Raw genomic sequence first — 20568 nt, forward strand, 5'->3', positions numbered from 1 at the left:
AAATGTGCCATCTCTCTTTTACATCTTAACTCTTGACTTTTAATTTTAGTAGTTTTGCCAGTTTTGCCTATTTTGGTAATCTTTGCAAAGGTCAGCTTTTTATCTCCTGCATTTTAGCTTGCTTTCCTGTGGCCTGGCCCATTGCTCCCTGTTTTATCACCTGGCTGAGTCCTCATCTCTGTCAGGTCATAGGGAGGGCTCATTTCCTCTGGGAGGACCTCCTGGCTCCTCAAATGATTGAGCCCCTTTGTCACTCCTAACACAGCTCTTTTTTTTTTTTTTTTTTTTTTTTTTAAAGACTTACTATGTTGTCTGTCTCTCTCGTCCTTTTGTAAGCTTCATGAAAGCAGACACTGGATTTGTGTCATTCACTAATGTCTAGTACTGTGCCTGCCCCATAGGAGCTGTTCTATAATATTGGAGATAAATTAATATGTGAGCCCCTGTGATTGGGTACAGAACCCTTCTCCAAAGGGTGATGGCTGTCTTTCAGGGTGCATTCTCAATGGGACTGTTGCAGAAGATCCAACTAGTGCTGAGTGATTGTATCAGTTGACTATTTCTGAGGTTCTGTGATCCTTTCCCCACACAATTTATCAGTAAAAAAAGAGCTGGAGTTGCAACCATGGCATGAGTGGAATGAAACTGAGTGTGGTCTATGAACTATGGAAACATGTTAGTGGGTGGTGCCTTTGTGCTTTTGTTTAAGAGACAAGCCAAAATGATCAGCTTTCCATTGGCAAACTACCTCTTCACAGTGAGCTTCTCCACAAATATGGGGTCTTCACCAGGCTAACCACCTGCCAGTCCATCCTCAATTATGTACCACTATCAGACCTAAGAAGACATTTACCTGAAAGAGACTGTCACTGTCTTAACTGGTCCAAACAGAATAAAAATAACTGGCATAAGGGCGCTTGGGTGGTTTAGTTGGTTCAGTGTCTGCCTCTTGATTTCAGCTCAGATTGTGATCCCAGGGTCACAGGAGTGGGCCCCAAGTCAGGCTCCGTGTTCAGAGGGTTGTCTGCTTCCCCTCTCTCTCTGCCTTTTCTCCTGCTTGCATACTGTTTCTGCCTCTCTCAAAATGAATGAATAAATCTTTTTAAAAAAAACTGGCACAAGTGGTACCATATTCTGCACTAATTTCTTTTATAAAATGTAGCTTTATGACTTTCCTAGGAATGCTACAATTGTCTTCATGGATATAGAGAAATAAAACAAAAGAAATAAAAGGAAAGTTGGTTTTTAAAAAAATATTTTTATTTATTTATTCATGAGAGACAGAGAGAGAGAGAGAGAGAGAGAGAGAGGCAGAGACATAGGCAGAGAGAAAAGCAGGCTCCATGCAGGGAGCCCGATGTGGGACTTGATCCTGGGACTCCAGGATCACGCCCTGGGCTGAAGGGAGGTGCTCAACTGCTGAGCCACCCAGGTGTCCCAAAAGGAAAGTTTTGTTAGCATGATGTTCTGAGTTGAGAATTAAGACATTGAAATATTTAAAACATAAACAACATGCTGGCTAAGGTGGTACTCTTTGGGAAGGGAAATAGGGTGGGAGGCATGAAATTAGACAAGGAATGGAGGGGATCACTTTTCATGGTTCCATTGTGTTCGTATTTGTAGTCATGTTGTAGTCTAACAAATATGACAGGTTGAAGACTTTGTTTTTATTTTCCTTCTATTTTATCTAATGTATAAGAATTAGTGTGAATTTCACTGCTGTTCACATGTGCCTTACCAATGGTAATGATAAGTAACATTCCTTTTTACTTGGTTAAAGAAGGAGGCTTCAAGATGCTCCTCCTTGTGATGAGTTGTCAGAAGGTCAGTAGAAGCCTACCATTATGTCACAATGCTCACATCATTCACCTCACTTCATCTGATCTCATAGGCATTTTATCATCTCACATCATCACAAGAAGGGCAATACAGTACAATAAGATATTTGAGAGAGAGAAGCCACATTCACATAACTTTTATTACTACGTATAGTGTTATAATCCTATTTTTTAGAGAGGGGGAGGGGTAGTGGGAAAGGGAGAGAGAGAATCTTAAGTAGGCTCCATGCTGGGTATGGCTATCACACGGCTCAATCCCACGACTCTAAGATCATGACCTGAGCTGAAATCAAAAGTGGCTCACTCAACCAACTGAGCCACTGAGGTGCCCCTGTTATATAATTCTATCCTATTAGGAGTTATTGTTGTCATTGCCCTTATGCCTCATTCATAAATTAAACTTAATTATAAGTAGTATGTGTAGGAGAAAACATAGCATGTACAGGGTTTGGTCATTTCCATTGATTTAGGCATCCACTGGGAGTCTTGAAACGTACCCTTTTTAAAAATAAGCTATACACCTGATGTGGGGCAGGAACTCACAACCACAAGATCAAGAATCACATGCCCCACCAACTCAGCCAGCCACGTGCCCCTGATACCTACCCTTCATGCATAAGGGGAGACTACTGTAGTAGCTAACTTGAGCATCTAGCAAGTACCAGATTCTCTGCCATTTTATATAGCACTTAAATGCTTCAATTTTGTGAAAAAAGATCATTATCCCCATTTTATAGATGAGAAAATGGAGACTCAGAGGGAGTAGAGAATAGGTAGCCTGGTTGAAGTCCCCCAGCAAGAAAGGGAGGGAGCCACTCTTGGAGCTAGCATCACATAGTGCATGGGCAGCAGAAGCTTCTGAAACCCATACTCTCAGGAGCTGCTCTGGAAATGGTCATTAATCCTCTTCCCAAGGTGGTGGGAAAAAGTTTGTATTTGTTTTCCTGTGGTGGGAAATACATTCGATTGCTAATCCTGAGCCCTATTGCTACTGAGCTTATTCTGTTTGAGTCCAGCCACACAGACACACACACACACCTGAATTTGAGATCATTCCCTAAATGCATCTTGAATCCTGACTTTTTGCTTCTCCTGTGGGCATTTCTCTGCCTACCATAAGCTCCCTGGAGAGGGGAATGTTTATAACTTCTCTTCCCAACCTTTCCGACGGTTATAACCTCCTTCCAGGCAAAAGCTCTCCCTCCTGCCTCAGTGGCTTCTCTCCTGCTGCATGCCCACCCCTGGCTTCCCATCGGTTCCTCTGCAGAGATGGATGGTTACTGGTCAGCGTTGTCCTCCTGACATCTGTAGGACAGGCTGTGCTTCTTAACCACATATGTGTGCACGGCTGGCATGGATGTGAGCAGGGGAAGGGAGAGGGGGAGAAGGAGGAGGAGCAGGGGGAGACAAGCAGACTCCCCACTGAGTAGGGAGCCCAACACAGGCCAGATCCCAGGACCCTGAGATTATGACCTGAGCTGAAATCAAGTCAGACACTTCACTGACTGAGCCACCCAGGTGCTCCCCCTAAAGCTGTCCTTTAAAGCCATCTGGGTGCTAGTGTTTGGCTGGGGGGAAGGAGGGTGGATACTCTTAGGATGCCAGATTAGATTGTTGAAGGGATTCCAGCTAATGTGAATGATCTGGAAGCCTGGCTGGTGATGGAATACAAGGGTTGGGGGAAGCCTACAGTTAGAGACAGTCCTTCTCTTAGTAGGTTTCCTGGCAGTTTCCCCAGCCAAAAATGGTGTATCCAAATTTCCTGAGACTGCCTAGGATGGACAGATTTGCTCTGATCCTGTTTCTTTGCCTATGAGGCTTTTTGAGTAAGACCCTGCTAAACTGGTGCCCTCCCACAAGGAACCCTCTGGCCACATTATTCCAAAAGCATGCTGTGCCCTGTTTGATGGGGCTTCTCTCTATATGAGAGGGGCTACATCCTCTGAATCTGGAGGCAGGCACATCTGGTTATGAATCTCAACTTGGCTGCCTACCAGCTATTTGACTTTCGGCACATGGCTTAACCTCTCTGAGTCCTAGTTTATCTCATCTGTAAAATGGGGTAATGATAATATCCCCCATTATACCATAATTTATATGAAAGTATGTTATGATACAATGCTGTATTATTTATTTAAAAGTATATAATGCCTAGGCACTTGGCTGGTTCAGTTGGTAGAGCGTGTAGACTCTTGATCTTGAGGGCAAGCCCCACATTGGGTGTAGAACTTACTTTAAATAAATAAAAGTATTTTAAATATATATATATCCATTATAATGTATCACGTATTATATATTTGTACAAAAATACTTATATATATAAAACATTCTATAGCACCATCATAACACTCCCTGTATATCATGTACTAATAATATACTGTAACATAATAACCTATTATATTGTGAGACTTACATTATTAGGGCACAGTGCCTGGCACATCATGTAATTTAATCACTGTTAATTGTTGTGATCATAATTTTCTGTGGACATGTAAAACAGGGGTCCATTTACTCACAATGTTCTGCTTGTTATATGTTGTTGCTTTGGAATCAGTGAAGCTCATCAAATAGTTAGGAAAGTAAAGCCCAATTATAACCTGGGAGAGGAGGAAACAGTATCCAGGGAGATGTTTTGTTAAATTCTAGTTTTTTTTTTTTTAATCCCAAGGGAGAAATGCTTTTTTAGAAGAACTTAGACCAACATGTTACTTAATAGAGAAGTGTATTAAATCTAAATAACCACCCACATGTTCTGTTTGCCTTGAGATGTTATTAGCCTGGGTTTTTATTGATGTATGTGTGGGTGAGGAGGAGAGTGAGGCAAGTGGGGCTGGATAGAAAGACACAGCAGGTGGGAGTTCCCATCGTTTTGGGTGAGTTGTCTCAGCTTTTCTATGTCAGATCTGGGCCTCTGGTCGAAGGCTATTTTTGGAGCCAGAATTTGGGAGGAGGGAACGGAGCTCATGCTGACTCCTTTGAGAACTTAGCAGTGATAGACCTGGATTCGGAGCGCTCATCTTGTCTTGACTGCATACTTGATGTTGTTTCTCCTGTTTTGCAATATAGGCAGTGTGAAAGCCCAAGAGATGAAGCCTCATGGTTAGGGTCACGCAGCTAGTGACACACTGTGGGATCTGAGGTCAGGCAACTGAGACCAGAATCCTGATTTCACCTATGTGCTGATAGTTGGCACTTAATATCCTTAGGCCTCCGTTTTCTTATCTATTAAATGGGTACAGTGACAAACCCTAGCTCTCAGTGTGAGAGTCGATGAGATTAATCCCATGAAGTCTTAGCATGTGCAGTTTTAAGTACACAATACCTGTTAGTGACTGCTATTATTATCACCTTGCATTTGGCTTATTTATCTTTCATGTGGTAGAGCCAATGAAGATTTTTACTCAAGTTTCACATATGGCAGAGCCTGTGCAGTGGTCACTCCTGCCGTGTGTCCCTACTGATCATGGCAGGGAAGTCAAAATACAGGTGTGGCTATCATGGGAAAAACTGACAATGCCTTTTTGGTACATCAGTGACTAAAACTTCAGAGAAAGTCCAAGATGGACCTTTCTCAGGGATGCTTTGAAGTGAGGTGGTACTTTGAGCAAACATGAAAGTTGAATTTCCATATTGACAGACAACATTTTTAGGAAGGGTAATTTATTGTCCCATAAAAGCATTGTAAAAGGTGTCCCTGTAGGTATGTTGGCAGCTATAACATTGGATTTACTCCTTGGGACAGAAATAAGGTTTTGCTGGTGTGTCTGGAGCTCCCCAGCCACACTACTGCTTTTTTTCCTTCCCCATACTGTTTACCCACATCCTGCGCCCACCCCTAGAGCTTGCCTCTGTCATAGGTAAGGATACTGAATCATATGGAGGGGTTAATAGAAGAGAAAATCAGTTCCAACTGGTTAGGCAATGGCTACATGTTAGAAATATGGATTCTCCTTTAAATGTTTGCAGCTCAGGTGTGGCTTGCACCAGGTAGGGTTCCAGGCTCGCCCAGAGCTGTAAATACCACCTGATGGCATCCATTTGGGAATTGTTTGTGTATGAGAAATAAAGATCAAGATCGGGAGCTTGGTCTGATTTCTTTTTATTGCAACCCAGGTTGAATTTTCTATTCAATTTGAATTTTTAGGGGTGGGGGCTTGACTATTTCCAAGGGACTCTGGAGCTTTGGTCCTGAGGTGCTGGGAAGGAGTTCGGAGTGCATTTGGCTGCTAAGGGTTGCGGAGCTGTAGGAAAGCCCAGTGCCTCATCGGCCAGAACCGTTTCTCGAAGCATCTCTCTTTCTGGTAAAACTGTATCTGAAATAGATGATTTCCTCTGAGTGTCGAACCTGTGAGTAACGAACATGTTGTCTTGTCTTTTCTCCTCTTCTAGGCCTAGGCGGCAGCGGCAAACCAACTTCCCCATGTTCCCTTCCCCCAAAGCCTGGAATTTCAGAGGGGTAAGTGTTTTCCTGGGAGCAGTCCCTGCTCTTCTACACCCTATTCTGGCCTCTCCAGAAATGGTGCTACCAGGAGTTGGCTTTATTAATCAGTCTCTGCCAAAAGAGCTGTGTTTTAGCACTTGGAGAAATCGTGTTTGTATCAGCGGTTGTGGCTTAATTACAAAATGTGTCCCAATAAGCACCCACTGGTGTTTGCCCTGTAGGTCTTGGGCTACTGGAAGTATCTGGTAAAGAAGCCACATCACGGTTGATGGGGTGGGGTGCATTGTGCCTGTTTTCCTGGGAACCTGGAGGGACCCAGTGCACAATGAAGAAAAGAAAAATCTGAAATGGACAATCTGTTAAAATGTAGATTTACAACTTCATGGGGAGCTTGGTTTTCCAGAAGGAGAAGTCTGCAAGCTCCAAACAGATTTTTAGGGGGAGTCAGAAAAATCTCCCAATCATAAAACCAAAAGCTGTAGACCTTTAAAATTGTATAGTCAGCTCTAACCATCTCTTGATGCAAAGTTCTCTTCCTTAACATAATAATGTTAATAATAATAATGATAATAAAGTGGGAACCCTGGGTGGCTCAGCGGTTTAGTGCTTGCCTTCCACCTGGGGCCTGATCCTGGAGGCCTAGGATCGAGTCCCACATCGGGCTCCCTGCATGGAGCCTGCTTCTCCCTCTGCCTGTGTCTCTGCCTCTCTCGTGCTCTCTCTGTGTGTCTCTCATGAATAAGTAAATAAAATCTTAAAAAAAAAATGATAATAAAGTGTATGGAAGCCCTACCATTTGCTAAAATGCATTCTAGCTCTGACCTTAGGAAGAAGACCCTTGCATGTGTAAAGAATACTCAGAGCTTGTTTCACCGCCCCCTGACAGCCTTCGTGTTAGCTATTCCTTCTGCCTAGAACACAGCTCCCACTGTCTAGCACTGCACTCCTACACACACTGTAGCTGGCCCACCCACTTTATCCCTTGGGTCTAAGCCTTGACATCACCTCCTGTGGGGAGCTATCTAAGCTGAGGCATCTCCTATGGACCCCTGCACTTTCTTCTTATTGATAGGATAAGATCATTATTAGTGCCTGCTGAAAGGTGATATTAGAAGCTCCACACATCAGGTGTGTAGAGATCTTGTTACTCTCTTGTTACTCTCTCTTATCCACTGTATCACTGGGCGTAGCACATACATGCTTCATTACTTTGTTGAATGAATAAACATCTCTCACATCCATCAAACACAAAGTCCACCTCAGATTGTGTTTCAAGTTCACATCTTTGGTCTTCTCAGCACTGTTTTTACTAGTTGAAATCACCTTTAATATCCTGCCTAGATTCTTAGTTGTTTTCTCCAAGTGTGTGATTAAAAATAAATATGGATCATGGCTCTATTTTAACTAAGTTTACAGTATGGTTTTCACTGAGTACAAAGAGAAAGGTGTTGGTCTCCTAAGTAGACTTACTGAATGTAAGTCATCTCCTAAGTTATTTATGGTTTTGTGGATAAGATCCCCATTCCGCCAGGCGTGTTCAGTTGGATGATCATAAGCATTAGGTGGGAAAAGCCTTGTGTGGTCAAATAAACTTGGGACCCACTGAGAGCACCTCATTAAATATGTTCACCACGGCGAGACTTCTCAGAACCTTTGATGTGTTGCAGTGCTTGGAGACTACATTAGGGAGAGTGAATGGAGTCGATGGCATTTCCCAAAGTCATTGCCCATAAATCGTTGTTGACAATATAGTTTGTACACACTTTGGAATGGCTGACATTTATTGTCAGTTTTCAACTGTAGAGAAATTAAACCTTCTATGAGCAAGTTGGTCTTTTTTGAAAACATGTATTTTCTGCCTCTGGCCTCCCTTCAGGATACTCTACCCTTCCCTCTGATTCAGCAGTGGTCACTAGCCAACTACTGAGGTACATTTAGGGTGACCAACCACCCAAGTTTGTCAGTGATTGTTCTGGTTTTAGCACTAGAAGTTTCCAGGCAAACTGGGGCAATTGATTACCTATGGCCATACAACCTCTTTAGCTGTTTTCCCTTGAAAAATGTTTTGTGAATTCTTTTTTTTTTTTTTTTTTAAGATTTTATTTATTCATGAGAGACACACAGAGAGAGGTAGAGACAGAGGCAGAGGGAGAAGCAGGCTCCATGCAGGGAGCCCGATGTGGGACTCGATCCTAGAACTCCAGGATCACGCCCTGAGCCAAAGGCATACACCCAACCGCTGAGCCACCCAGGCATCCCTGTTTTGTGAATTTTTTAGCACAACTCTGTTTTATAGAAATTGCTGCTCAAAGGAACTTGTTAGATATACACTTGGTTTGGGGCACCTGGGTGGCTCAGTTGGTGAGCCTTCTCCCACTCCTCCCTGTTTGTGCTCTCTGACACTGTCTCTGTCTCTCTGAAATAAATAAATACAATCTTAAAAAAAAAAAAAAAAAAGCTATACACTTGGTTTAAGTGACCCTTCATCCCTGCATGGTAACATTTGAAATTAGGGAATCACCACGGAAGAACTAGCTCAGAAGATTTTTCCAAATAGTTAAAATTGCTGGAGTAGAGTCTGCTAGGTGGTTAGATCAGCTACGGTATTTATTTTGGCCCCCTGTCCTTGCTTTGATTTCTCCTGGCTCAGGGGCTTATTGATAAAATTAGACAAACTGACATCAAGATAGACCAGGGAGAGATGATCTGAGACCTGATCAATTGCCAGATTGGCCAAATTGATCTCTCTTCCTATTGGAGCATCATCTTCCATGACATAGAGAGTTAAGTAAGAGGGAACCCTACCGAGTGGAGACATCCTCAGTCCCAGCCAGGCCATGCTTTGTAACCATCACTATGGTAATTGGAACTGAAGAACAAGAAGGACCCAGAATGTCAGGGTGAAGACAGTTGAGGCATTATCTAGCTAATACATTTTCCCTAGTGAATTGTGACTCCCAGGCCTGTTAGATTGAGCCTAGGGCAGGGCGCATTTTCTATGAATGCTTTATTTTCTTCTTTATTGAGATGGGAATGTTTTAGAATCTGTGCGCTAGTAAATTTCCTATATTTAAATATGTATGAAACCATTATAAACGTTTGTCATTCCATTCCTCTTTGTTTTGTAAAGAATAAAGATCCTGTGTCAGTTCACTTATATTCTGGGCACAGGTGGATTTTGGGGATGGGGTGGGGAGAAGTGGTGGGGAAAGATGGATGATGGTAAAAGGCAAGAGGACAAGAAACCATATCACTCTAGATGACAAACCAAGAGGGAGACACATGAGGACTCAGGAGGGAGCTTGGAGCAAAGGGAAGAAAGGCAGTGGTTGGTGTCTTCATAGTCCTGGAAAAAGATGTTTCAAAATAATTTTAAGGAACGTCTTTCTCAGTGAGTTGTATTGTAATCCTCTCCTTGCCTTCCCTGGACACACTCACTGCAGATTTGCATTATTCCTCAAGGCATTAGGAGTAGGGTTTGTAGGTTGTTGTTTTTTTTAGGGGGCTGAAGCTTTTGGCTGTAGAGAGGTTCAAGAAGAGCTGGTGACCCTTAGATGACACTCTTTCTACCTACCCAGTGATTTAGCCCTTTTAGGAGTTGTCCTTATTAAGTGTAGTTTGGGTCTCTGGATTCCCACCTTTGTCTAAGCAGATGGAGGCCCTTGGTGTTACTAACCCTCCTGACATTCCCACCTTCCTGAACAAAGGGTGATGTTGTACCCATCTTTCACCAGACTCATGGGTGCTGCACTTACACACATGGAGAGGAGCCAAGAGGGAGTTTTGGTTGGGGCAGTTATGGTGGGCACATCATGAGTAAAACCAGAATAGAATGACAGGAATGAGAAGGTGGGACCCTGAGGTGCTGTTACTAAGTGCTTCCGTCAGGTGTTCACTGCGCATCTGGTCCCCATCTGGTTGGGGCAGTGCTGAGCTCAGAATTTCCACCCTTCCCTTGTGCAAATATTTGCTACAGTTCCTCCCGTTAGCTCACACACACACACACACACACACACACACACACTCAGGGAGGAAACTTACCCTTGTGGAAGTGTGGAAATCTCAGGACCACAACTACCATTGCTATTAGTTAATTAGGAAACACTTAGCAAGACTTACTACTCCATACAAGGCATTGTTTGGGTGTGAGAACTGAGGTTTCAATTAAGTATCAACCAGATTTCATGGCTGTGCTTGGCTTGTCTCTTTCTCCAGTGCCTGGGCTTTATTCTTGCCTAGGCCATTTGGGAAGAAATTTCTAGACTCTGAAGCTTTAGAAGAAACTTTGGACATTGTGGCCCTTACCTTTTAATTTTCAGATGTGGAAAACAAGGCCTAATGTATTATTAGTCAGGACTCTTTTGATTGGAAGTGATAGAAACTCAAAACTAGCTCACATAGGGATCCCTGGGTGGCGCAGCGGTTTGGCGCCTGCCTTTGGCCCAGGGCGCGATCCTGGAGACCCGGGATCGAATCCCACGTCAGGCTCCCGGTGCATGAAGCCTGCTTCTCCCTCTGCCTGTGTCTCTGCCTCTCTCTGTGTGACTATCATAAATAAATAAAAATTAAAAAAAAAAACTAGCTCACATGGAAAGGGAGATTGATTGGCTCATATAGCTGGTGTGTAGGCTGCAGGTACAACAGATACTCCTTCTCAGCTTTGTCATTGTTGGGGTATTGTTCTTATCTTGCATACCACATGTGAACCATTTTGGAGGGAGAGGATGACCACAAATAGCTGCTTGTTTCTAGAGAATAGAGAAACTTTTGATCCCAGGTTCCACATGTGAAATCCCAGTGTAGGACTCTGATTATCCTGGCTTGGGTCACATAGCTATGCCTTGGCCAATCACTGCAGTCAAGAAGATTGGACAGGCCTTGGCCACATGTTCCTTCTGAGGGAGCTAGATAAGGCAGCTCCACTAGAGCCACTTGAGGTAGGGAAGGGTCATCTGCTCTAAGGAGGAGTTTGGTACTGTTACCAAAAGGGAGTCTGGCTCCTACACAGACAAGTATTAATGGGGACTGCTCCTAGGGTCACTCAAAGTAAAGAGATCAGAACTAAAACCTGGCTTTCTGACAGCGAGTTGTGCACCTGTTCCATGTTACCTTGACGCATCCCAGGTCCTCCTGTGTTTGGAAGGAAACGCACAAACCTCAGCGTAGTTGAACATTTCTTGAAGGTCAGACTGAAATTTCTAAAATTCACAATTCAGTAGAGCGATAATCTCTCAAGATACTCAAAACATACACAGCCAGGCCAGTGTTCATTGCGATCTCACTGTGTCCACCCTGCAACAAAGGTGCCATAGTCTCTTTCTTGCAGCCTCACTTTGTACATTTACCTCCACTTACTGAACGTCAGCTCCAGGCAAGGCCATGGCAGTCCTGCATAGTAGATGTATTTATGTACATTTCAAGGATGAGGAAACTGAGCCCCACATGTGCTAGCTTGCCTAAAATCATAGCTATAGTAGGTGACAGAGCCAGGATTTGAACCTGGGACTGTCCGTCCCCAGGCCATTAGAGTATATTGCCTCTTTAAAACAAAGCTGATGACAGGAACTCCTGGGTAGCTCAATGGTTGAGCATCTGCCTTTGGCTCAGGTCACGATCCCTGGGTCTGGGGATTGAGTCCCACATCAGGCTTACCACAGGGAGCCTGCTTCTCCCTCTGCCTATTTCTCTGTGTCTCTCATAAATAAATAAATAAAATCTTAAAGACAAAACAAAACAAACCTGAAGACATACTTTTCTTTAAAGGAAGTTAGACATCAAGATCTTTCTTAAAATGATAGGAACAAGCGAGTAAATGATAGGAACAAGCGAGTAATCTATGGTAAACTTTTCATCACCCAGAATCCCTTTTAGTTCCCTTCTACTCCTTTGGACTTCATTTTTTTTTAAAGGTTTGATCTTCTCTACTATATTTATTAAAAAAATAATTTGTTACCCTATTTTGTATTTGTAATGATGAATACAATTTTAACAGCTCCATTAATCCCAGGTAACTAGCCCCTAGCATTCATTTAGGTTATACCAGGCATTGTGTTGAGTACTTTATGCATATATTACTTCCCAAAACAATCCCAACAGATAGGTGTTATTTGAGCCTCATCCTCATTTCATAGATGAGGAAGTAGAGTATGGTAGTTTTCTATCACTGCATAACAAATTACTACAAATTAAGCAGCCTGAAACACGAGCCATTCATTAGGTCACAGTTCTGTAGGTCAGAAGCCTGGGTATGGTGTGCCAGGTTCTCTGCTCAGATCTCACAAGACTAAAATCAAGGTGTTGGCGGGGGGGGGGGGGGGTCTTCTCTGAGGCACAGAGTCCTCTTCCAAGCTTATTCAGGTTATTGGGGGGAATCTAGTTTCTTGTGGTGGTAGGACTGAAGTACCCATTTCTTTGCAGATTGTCAACTGGGGGTGGCTCTTAACTCCTAGAGGCCCCTCTTGGGTCCTTGCCATGTGGCATCTTCCATCATTAAAGCCAGCAATAGAGAACCTGCCTCATACCAAGTATCTCTTATGTTTCATATCTCTCTGACTTGAGGAAGAGCCCAATTCCTTTTAAGGTCTCAGCAGATTAGATCACCAGGCAGATCATCTTCCTTTTGATGATCTGAAAGCCAATGATTAGTAGTCTAGTCATGGGGGTGATACTTCCTTACATTCTCAGACTCTGCCAGCACTCAGAGGAGGGGATTAGGCAACAATGTACACTAGAGGCTGGGGGTTTTGGGGTCCAGGCTAGAATCCTGCCTACTGAACAGAGGTTTAAAAATGGAGCATCTTGCTCAGGGTCACATGGCAGGTAAGTGGTGGAGCTGGCATTCTAACCTGAGCTCATCTTATTCCAAAGCTCATGTTCCTTGCCAGCACCATTTGGGAAATTATCTTCAGTATGAAATTACTAACCTCCTTATTATACAAAGGACTCTTGCAAATCAATAACACAAATTTGAAAACCTGATAGGAAAATAGTTGAAGGATGTGAATAAACAGCACAGGGATGCCTGGTGGCTCAGCAGTTAAGCATCTATCTGCCTTTGGCTCAGGGTGTGATCCCGGGGTCCTGAGATTGAATCCCACATCCCCTGCATGGAGCCTGCTTCTCCCTCTGACTGTGTTTCTACCTCTCTCTTTCTGTGTCTCTCATGAATAAATAAATAAAATCTTAAAAAAAAAACAGCACAGAAGAGAAAATATGTATGACCAGTAAACAAAGTCGGTATCAGGGTATGTCACTAAACATGTGTTCTGGCAAAACATCTGGGGGCTGATCAAATCTGGGCTCATAGAAGAGGTAGGCACCTACCCAACTGGGCTGTAAGACATTTGCCCCCCCCCCCCCCCGCCGTCTCTTCCTCCTCCTCCCTCCCCCTGCCCCTTGCCTCCTTCCTCCTCCCACCCCCTCTCCTGCCCACCCATAGTGATAGTCAGTCTCGGGGCTGCCTTCGTGCACTTACAGGATGGGGAGTTTTACTATTCGCTGCATCTAGGCAGCCCAAACTCTGAGTTTGGTGGATAGTCTTTGGCAGTCATAACAAAAGCATAAGTGATGAAAAGGCACATACTTTGAGGGCGCGATGCCAACTGTAAACTTCAGACAAGATACCTTTCAAAGTGTCAGATCCTTATCAGCAGAATGAGGACAGTAATGCCATTTCTCAAAACTTGAGACTTGGTTATAATGGATATAAAGTGATCTGAATAATGCCTCCAATGTAAAGTGTGCAGAAAATATTAGCTCCTTGTAACTAGAATTCTCTTACACCTGAAATGACTGTTTTCCTAAATATGTGTGTTTGAGAGATGCCTTTTCTGTGGGGGTGCCACCTCAAAGGGAAGAACTGACTGTCTCTGGTTTCCGCTTTCCCCTCTTGCCTCATTTCCCTTCGGGCAATAGAGAAGCCAGCCCTTGAGCAGCTGCTGACACCTGTGAGGGTAAGCCCCTGTCATCATCAGTCTGCTGACACCAGCAATATGTCAGGCACACTGAAGCTCAGTTTTAGATTCAAAAGCAGTTTCTTTTTTTAGTCACATGTGAGGTCTGTGGGGACATAGTAGCTTTAATGACAATCGTGCAAATTCTGAACTTTGGTAGCAGAATTATAGATGCCTTTGTTTATTTTATGTAGTTATTCAATTATTCCCTTTTGTGTTCCAGAATTATGCAGGGTAAAAGATGATTTTAACTTTGTTTTCTGGGTTAAGAAATCTTAGTTGCAGGGTTGCCTGGGTGGCTCAGTGGTTGAGCGTCTGCCTTCCACGCAGGTCGTGATCCCAGGGTTCTGGGATCGAGTTCTGGATTGAGACTCCCCACAGGGAGTCTGCTTCTCCCTCTGCCTCTGTCTCTGCATGAATAAATAAATAAAATCTTTTAAAAAATAAATCTTAGTTGCAGATGATAGAAACAACTCAAATTGGCTTAAATGAGGAGAGGTTTTAAAACTATAGAGGTCTGGGGGAGTATCTTATGGAATGAAGTTGGGCCTTAGAAGCCACTGGAACTGGGCACCAGGAGCCCAGGAGGGTTTTGGACTCCTTTTTGTTATTTGCTGCATTTTCTCTACAGACTGACTTCTTTCATTTCTCTGTGCTATGGAAATACAACTATCCACAGAGAGCAGCCTCTTCCCTCTCTGAACCAAAATTACTAGGGAGGGATTTTGATTGGTCCAACTTAGGTCAGGTGGATACTCCTGGACCAATCAGCAGTGGCCAGGGAGTGGGTCCTGCTGTACCACTATGTTGGCTCCTATGTTAACTAGGAGGAAGAAGGAGGTAGTTTCCAGAAGAAGGGGAGAGGCACTAAGCAGATACTAGCAATTCTTGTCTATGAAAGTCTTCTCCGCCCATAGTAAAGCATAGTCATCCTGATTCCCAAGGTCTGGCTTCTCAGACGGACAAAACTAACTCCTCTTCTTTCATGTTTGGTTAGAAGCCTTCCTTTTAGTTGTTTCATGTTTGGTTAGCAGCAGTCCTTTTAGTTGTGTTGCTTTGTTTTGTTTCAACAATAATAGTCTGACCTAGGAGCAAGAATAGACATAAATATAAGACAAAATAATAGACATAAAGAAGAAGACATAAAACATAATTGTCTTCTGAAATAGTTGAAATAATAGCAGATCCTGGAAAATTACATTCTGAAATGGCTTAAGGCTGTTGCTATAATATTGGAAACTATTGGAGTTTAGTCTTGGGTTTTAAATAGAAAATAGCCTACACATCAGTCTCATATTGCTTTGTGGTTTACAAAATTTATGACTTTCCATGGAGCTTTTTATTTTTCATTTTATTTTTTTAATTTTTCATTTTAACCAAATTTAGCTTTTATTGCACAAACAGTATCAGGGCAATGATCCTGTCACCTTCAGAAGGCCCTGATACTATTTGCAGATGTGGGAGGAGATGGTAATGTTCAGAACCAAGGGGATCTACCTATTTGGAAAATCCCTTCTCTGAAGCTGAACCTTCCACCTCAGTTTTCCTTTTCCCCTCCCTATTAGGTTTTATTTTATGTTTCCTGCCCATGTGAGAAGCTGGGATTGGGAATTACAGCTTTTTGCATGGGGGTTGGTAAAGGTCTTGTCACTGACTTTTCTTCTCTCCCATCAACCTCTTCCTCTTCACAGTTGATGGCCTATTTAATGGATTGGACTTGGGGTTTAGTTCACTGTGATCTGTATACCCTTCCCCGCCCCCCAGCCTTTTTAAGTGCTCACATCACACTGTCCGTTAAACCACTTGAAACACACAATGAGAAGCAGGGGGTGAAAGCTAGCTGCAGAGAGGATGCAGACAGGATGGAAAGATCCCCTCTGACTCATGGGGTCCACGATGCTAATAGGTCCTTTCTCTCTCTCTCTACTGCCTTGGCCTTCCCTGTGGAAGATGTGGTCGATGATGATGATGCAGAGTTGAAGTTCACACAAGAGGCCCACAGACTGAAGGTGTTCTGGGTCCACGAGACAGATTTCTTTATCAAAAGACTCAGAGACAAGTATCCCTGGCCAGCAACTGAAGTTTGCCAATTAGGCAGATGAACAGCTGGCTAAGTTCTATTTTGTTTCTGTTTGGGGTGGGGGGTGGGGGGCAGAAAACTCATGGAGCCAGAATGGATATCTCCAATGGGGTAGCCAAATTAAAGTCTTGTGTATGTTAAGTGCTCATATGTATTTGATGCCTCTGTATATTTAGTATCTTGCCAGTCTCACCTAACCTCCTCACCATGCATCACAAACGCTTAGTAACCAGCTGCTTTTTCAATATTAGGTTCTTTTGTTCCCTACACCCTTTTCTATCTCTGTTTACCTTATACATGTTCTACTTACTAACCACTTATTTATAGTTAACATAACCCAACATAATTCTCCTTTTTTTTTTTTTTTGGTTTTATTAATTCATGAGAGACACACAGAGAGAGGCAGAGACATAGGCAGAGGGAGAAGCAGGCTCGCCATGGGGAGCCTGATGTAAGACTTGATCCCAGGACCCCAGGATCATGCCCTAAGTCAAAGGCAGACGCTCAAGCATTGAACCACTGAGGTGCCCCTATTTCTGGTTTTGAAGATTAATAAATCTTATAAACCCACTCGTCTTCAGTAACTGAAGTAAATATTTTCTAAAAGAGTTGCTTATTGCAAATTGATTACATAAGGCCCATTTTTAGATTTGCTACCCTTTATAAGCCTGATGATGACAATTCCCTTACTTGGTCTTCGGCACTCCATATTTGTCATCCTTTACCCAGGTTCTCTCCTTCTGCCATTCAGCTCTGGAAATCTCAATAAACACAACTCCTAGATCAGCCTTTTTGTGCATGACCATTGCTGCTGACTTCCACAAGGTGCTGGTAATAAAACCAGCTGGCTTAGACACTGCAGCAGCAACATGGACCACCAGCGTCCTGACCTGGTTAATGCACATTCTGGGAGGAGGAAATGTTCTGTGCAGAGTGCTGCTAATACACAATGTGTTTTGTATCCTCAGGGCTGATTTGACCTAACCTCCCATTTAGAAAAAAAGAGGAATGAGGCTGATTACTTTCTTGAGGGACAGAGACAGGGATTTGTTTAAAATCATAGCTCTGATTTGAGGAAAGTGCAGTGGAGTGGTATCAGGTAAATGCATTTAATTAATGCAGGTTCAACCAGACCTGTTCATTGAAAAGGGGGGTAGGGAGAGAACTTACAACTCAGTGTTAGATGGGATGGTGAACTTGCTGTTCTGTTTGTCAGTCCCAGTGAGGAGATGGTAATTCTAGGTCTTGATGTGGGCTTTTTGTATAACATGCTCCCTAAAAACAAGCAAGAGTTATCAGGGGCTAAACTGAAGATATATGTATAATATTTTTCTAGCAGTTTATGGAGAGAAGGGATGTCAGACTTTACCTGGTGCCTTTCTAAGGAGTTTCCATGGTTGCTATTTTTACTCTGTTATTTTTTCAACTCTTTATAATGAAAAATTTTAAACATATGGAAAGTTGAAATATAACTGCAATGAACACCCACCCTCTGGAATCAACAATCACTAACATTTTACTCTGTGTATCTATCTATGTCTTGATCTATGTATGCATCTATCTACAGCTGTTTATGTAGTTTGGATATTTTTACTATACCATTTCAATAGCAGATAACATTATCCTTCACTTTTCGATACTTCGATATATATATCCTGAGAATAAGGTTTTCCTACATTACCAAGCCCAAGAAAGCTACTAATAATTCCCCAACATTTGCTAAAACTCATTCCATATTCCTGTTTCTGCAATTATCTTTTATAGTTGGTTTCCCCCAAAACCATCCAAAAGCCTTGCATGGCATCTGGTTGGATGGTTTTAAATCTAATCGAGACCACAGTTTTATTTTGTTACTCTGTTTTTAAGTCTTTTTTATTCTCAAATACTCCCCTCATCACAATCCTTCCTGCTTAAAATGACATTAACTTTTTGAAAAGACCAGCCCAGTTGCTTATGGAACGTGTTTCACATTTGAATTTATCTGATTGTTTCCTTATGCTATCATTTCATGTATTCCTCTGTCCTTCATTTTTATAAAGTGATAAGTTGAAAGACTTGGTTTCTTTCATGTTAAACTCTTTTGGGCAGGAAAACATCCTAAGGGATGCCATCTACGTGGCATTCAGGGGCATGTTAAGAGGCACACAGCAGTAGGTTGTTTGTTATGCTGACTTGCTAGACAGGGTAGATGCTGATGGTAGTCCAGTCTCTGAGTGAGGAGCAACTCTGCTGTAGATTCCTTGATGGATATTTTTAATTAATTAATTAATTAATAATTAATTATTGTCAGTCCGCCTTTCCTTAATTTTTAAAAAAATTTAATTTCAGCATAGCTAACATACAGTGTTATATTTAGTTTCAGGTATGTAATATAGTGATTCAACACTTCTATACATGGCTCATCACAATAAGTGTGCTCTTAATCCCCTTCACCTGTTTCACCCACTCATTCCCCTCTACCACCTCCTCTTTGGTAGACCATTAGTTTATCCTTGGTGGATATTTTAGAGCTCTTTGCAAAGCAAAAAAATCCAAAAAACAAAAACCCAAAACCAAAACAACAAAAAAACCAAACAGGCACTTGTTCTACTATCTCAAGAAAAGGGCTATTTAATGAGAGAATATACAGTTGTAAGAACCCAGGCTTTTTCTCTCTGGTCAGTTTCATTCTTCCTTTCTCTACCTTCTCCTTTTGATGCATAGGTCCTGCTCCAAACGTCTTCTCCGTGCATGTGGCACTATGGGCTGGTCTGACTCAACTTGATGTGATCTTTCAACAGCTCGCTCTCCTAAAGCTCACTGGGTAGTCTTCAGGTGACCCATCTCCAAATCCCTAGGAAAACTCTGATCACATCAGCTTATCTTTCTTGGGCTGGGCCTCTCAAGAGGTGGGCAGGCTGCTGGCCAGTTCTTAGAAGGGCTTTCCTCTTCCTTGGTCCAGTCACGTGCAGTTAGAAAGATAGGGTCAAATGGATCTGCTGTTTACCAGTTTAGGCAAGCGACTAACTTCCCTGAGATTCAAGAGTTCTCACTTGAAAATGTATCTAGCTCATAGGGTTCTGATAAGGAGTAAATGAAGTAATTCATATCAAATATTTAGCACTGGGTCTATGACACAGAAAGTGCTCAATAAATACTTCACCCCTCTGCTACTACAACTTTTTTTAATCTTATGTTCACTCAGCAGGAACTGTGGGGAAAATGGGGCCAATTCCCCAGAAAGAAAATGTGGGGAAGATACCCCAAAACATTTCTAGGATGGTCGAAAAACTTTCCATTTATTTACTATTTTTCCATGATATATAGTGATCATTTTAGGTCCTGTGTTCTGGGAGACTGAGTGGACCATTTGTTCTTTGCATGTGCCATTGAACAAAAAAAAAGCCATACTTTATGCATATGGGGATATGCACCAATTTAGAGGGAGGAAAGAAAATTTCTAACATAAAAAGCTATTGAATGAATTTCAAATGCAGTCTGCATATATTCTGGAACATTCTAATGTATTTGTTCTGATAGGGATTGACTTATAGTAATTCAAATCTTATATATCTTGTGACATTTGGCAGTGGATTTAGTTCTGAATTTTTTTAAGATTTAATTAATTTATTTATTTGAGAGAGACAGAGACAGTGAATGATGCATGAATGGGGAAGAGAGGGAGAGGTTCCCCCCTGAGCAGGGAGCCCAACGCAGGGCTTGATCCCAGGACTCTGGGATCATGATCTGGGCCAGGGGAGACACTTAACTAACTGAGCCACCCAGGCACCCTGGAGTTAGTTATGAATTTATTTTGCTAGCATCTCTCTGCATGAGCTGTCTCTCTGTACTATCACAGACTGGTACATCGAACTGGCTATTCTTGGCTTCTTAACCACAGCACCTTAGTTGCCCAATGAAAATATCCAACAAATGTCTACATTTTTCTCATGTTTGTGGTTTCAATTGCATTTTTATATATGGGAAAAATTAGCATCTTCTTTTGAAGGATAAGAGAAGATTATTTTGATATTAAGGGAACATTTGAAATCATTGACTGAGGTCAGTCTAAGGATCGAAATTTTTTCAAAGTGTGGCTTTTCACCTACAGATTTAATCAGCCTTTTTAAAAAGTGATTATTTGGAATGCCAGTGAGGATGCGGTAGGACGGATGCTATCACAGGTGTTCAGTGGCATTGTTACTTAATTATCTTTCTGGAAAGCTGTTTGTGTCAAGAACCATAAACATATATAGGCCATTGGCCCAATAATTGCAT

The 20568-nt window shown here is 42.4% G+C and overlaps 1 protein-coding gene across 1 annotated transcript in view; it reads left to right on the forward strand.

Moving 5' to 3' along the window:
- The window catches only part of ARHGEF3 (Rho guanine nucleotide exchange factor 3), a 304371-nt gene that overhangs the window by 90461 nt on the left and 193342 nt on the right, over positions 1 to 20568 (forward strand). Inside the window, exon 3 of the mRNA XM_038566117.1 lies at positions 6228 to 6294. Within this exon, the coding sequence (XP_038422045.1) occupies positions 6228 to 6294 (67 nt within the window). The remainder of the gene's footprint in view (positions 1 to 6227; positions 6295 to 20568) is intronic.

Source organism: Canis lupus, chromosome 20 (assembly GCF_011100685.1).
Source record: "Canis lupus familiaris isolate Mischka breed German Shepherd chromosome 20, alternate assembly UU_Cfam_GSD_1.0, whole genome shotgun sequence".
Lineage (NCBI taxonomy): Eukaryota > Metazoa > Chordata > Mammalia > Carnivora > Canidae > Canis > Canis lupus.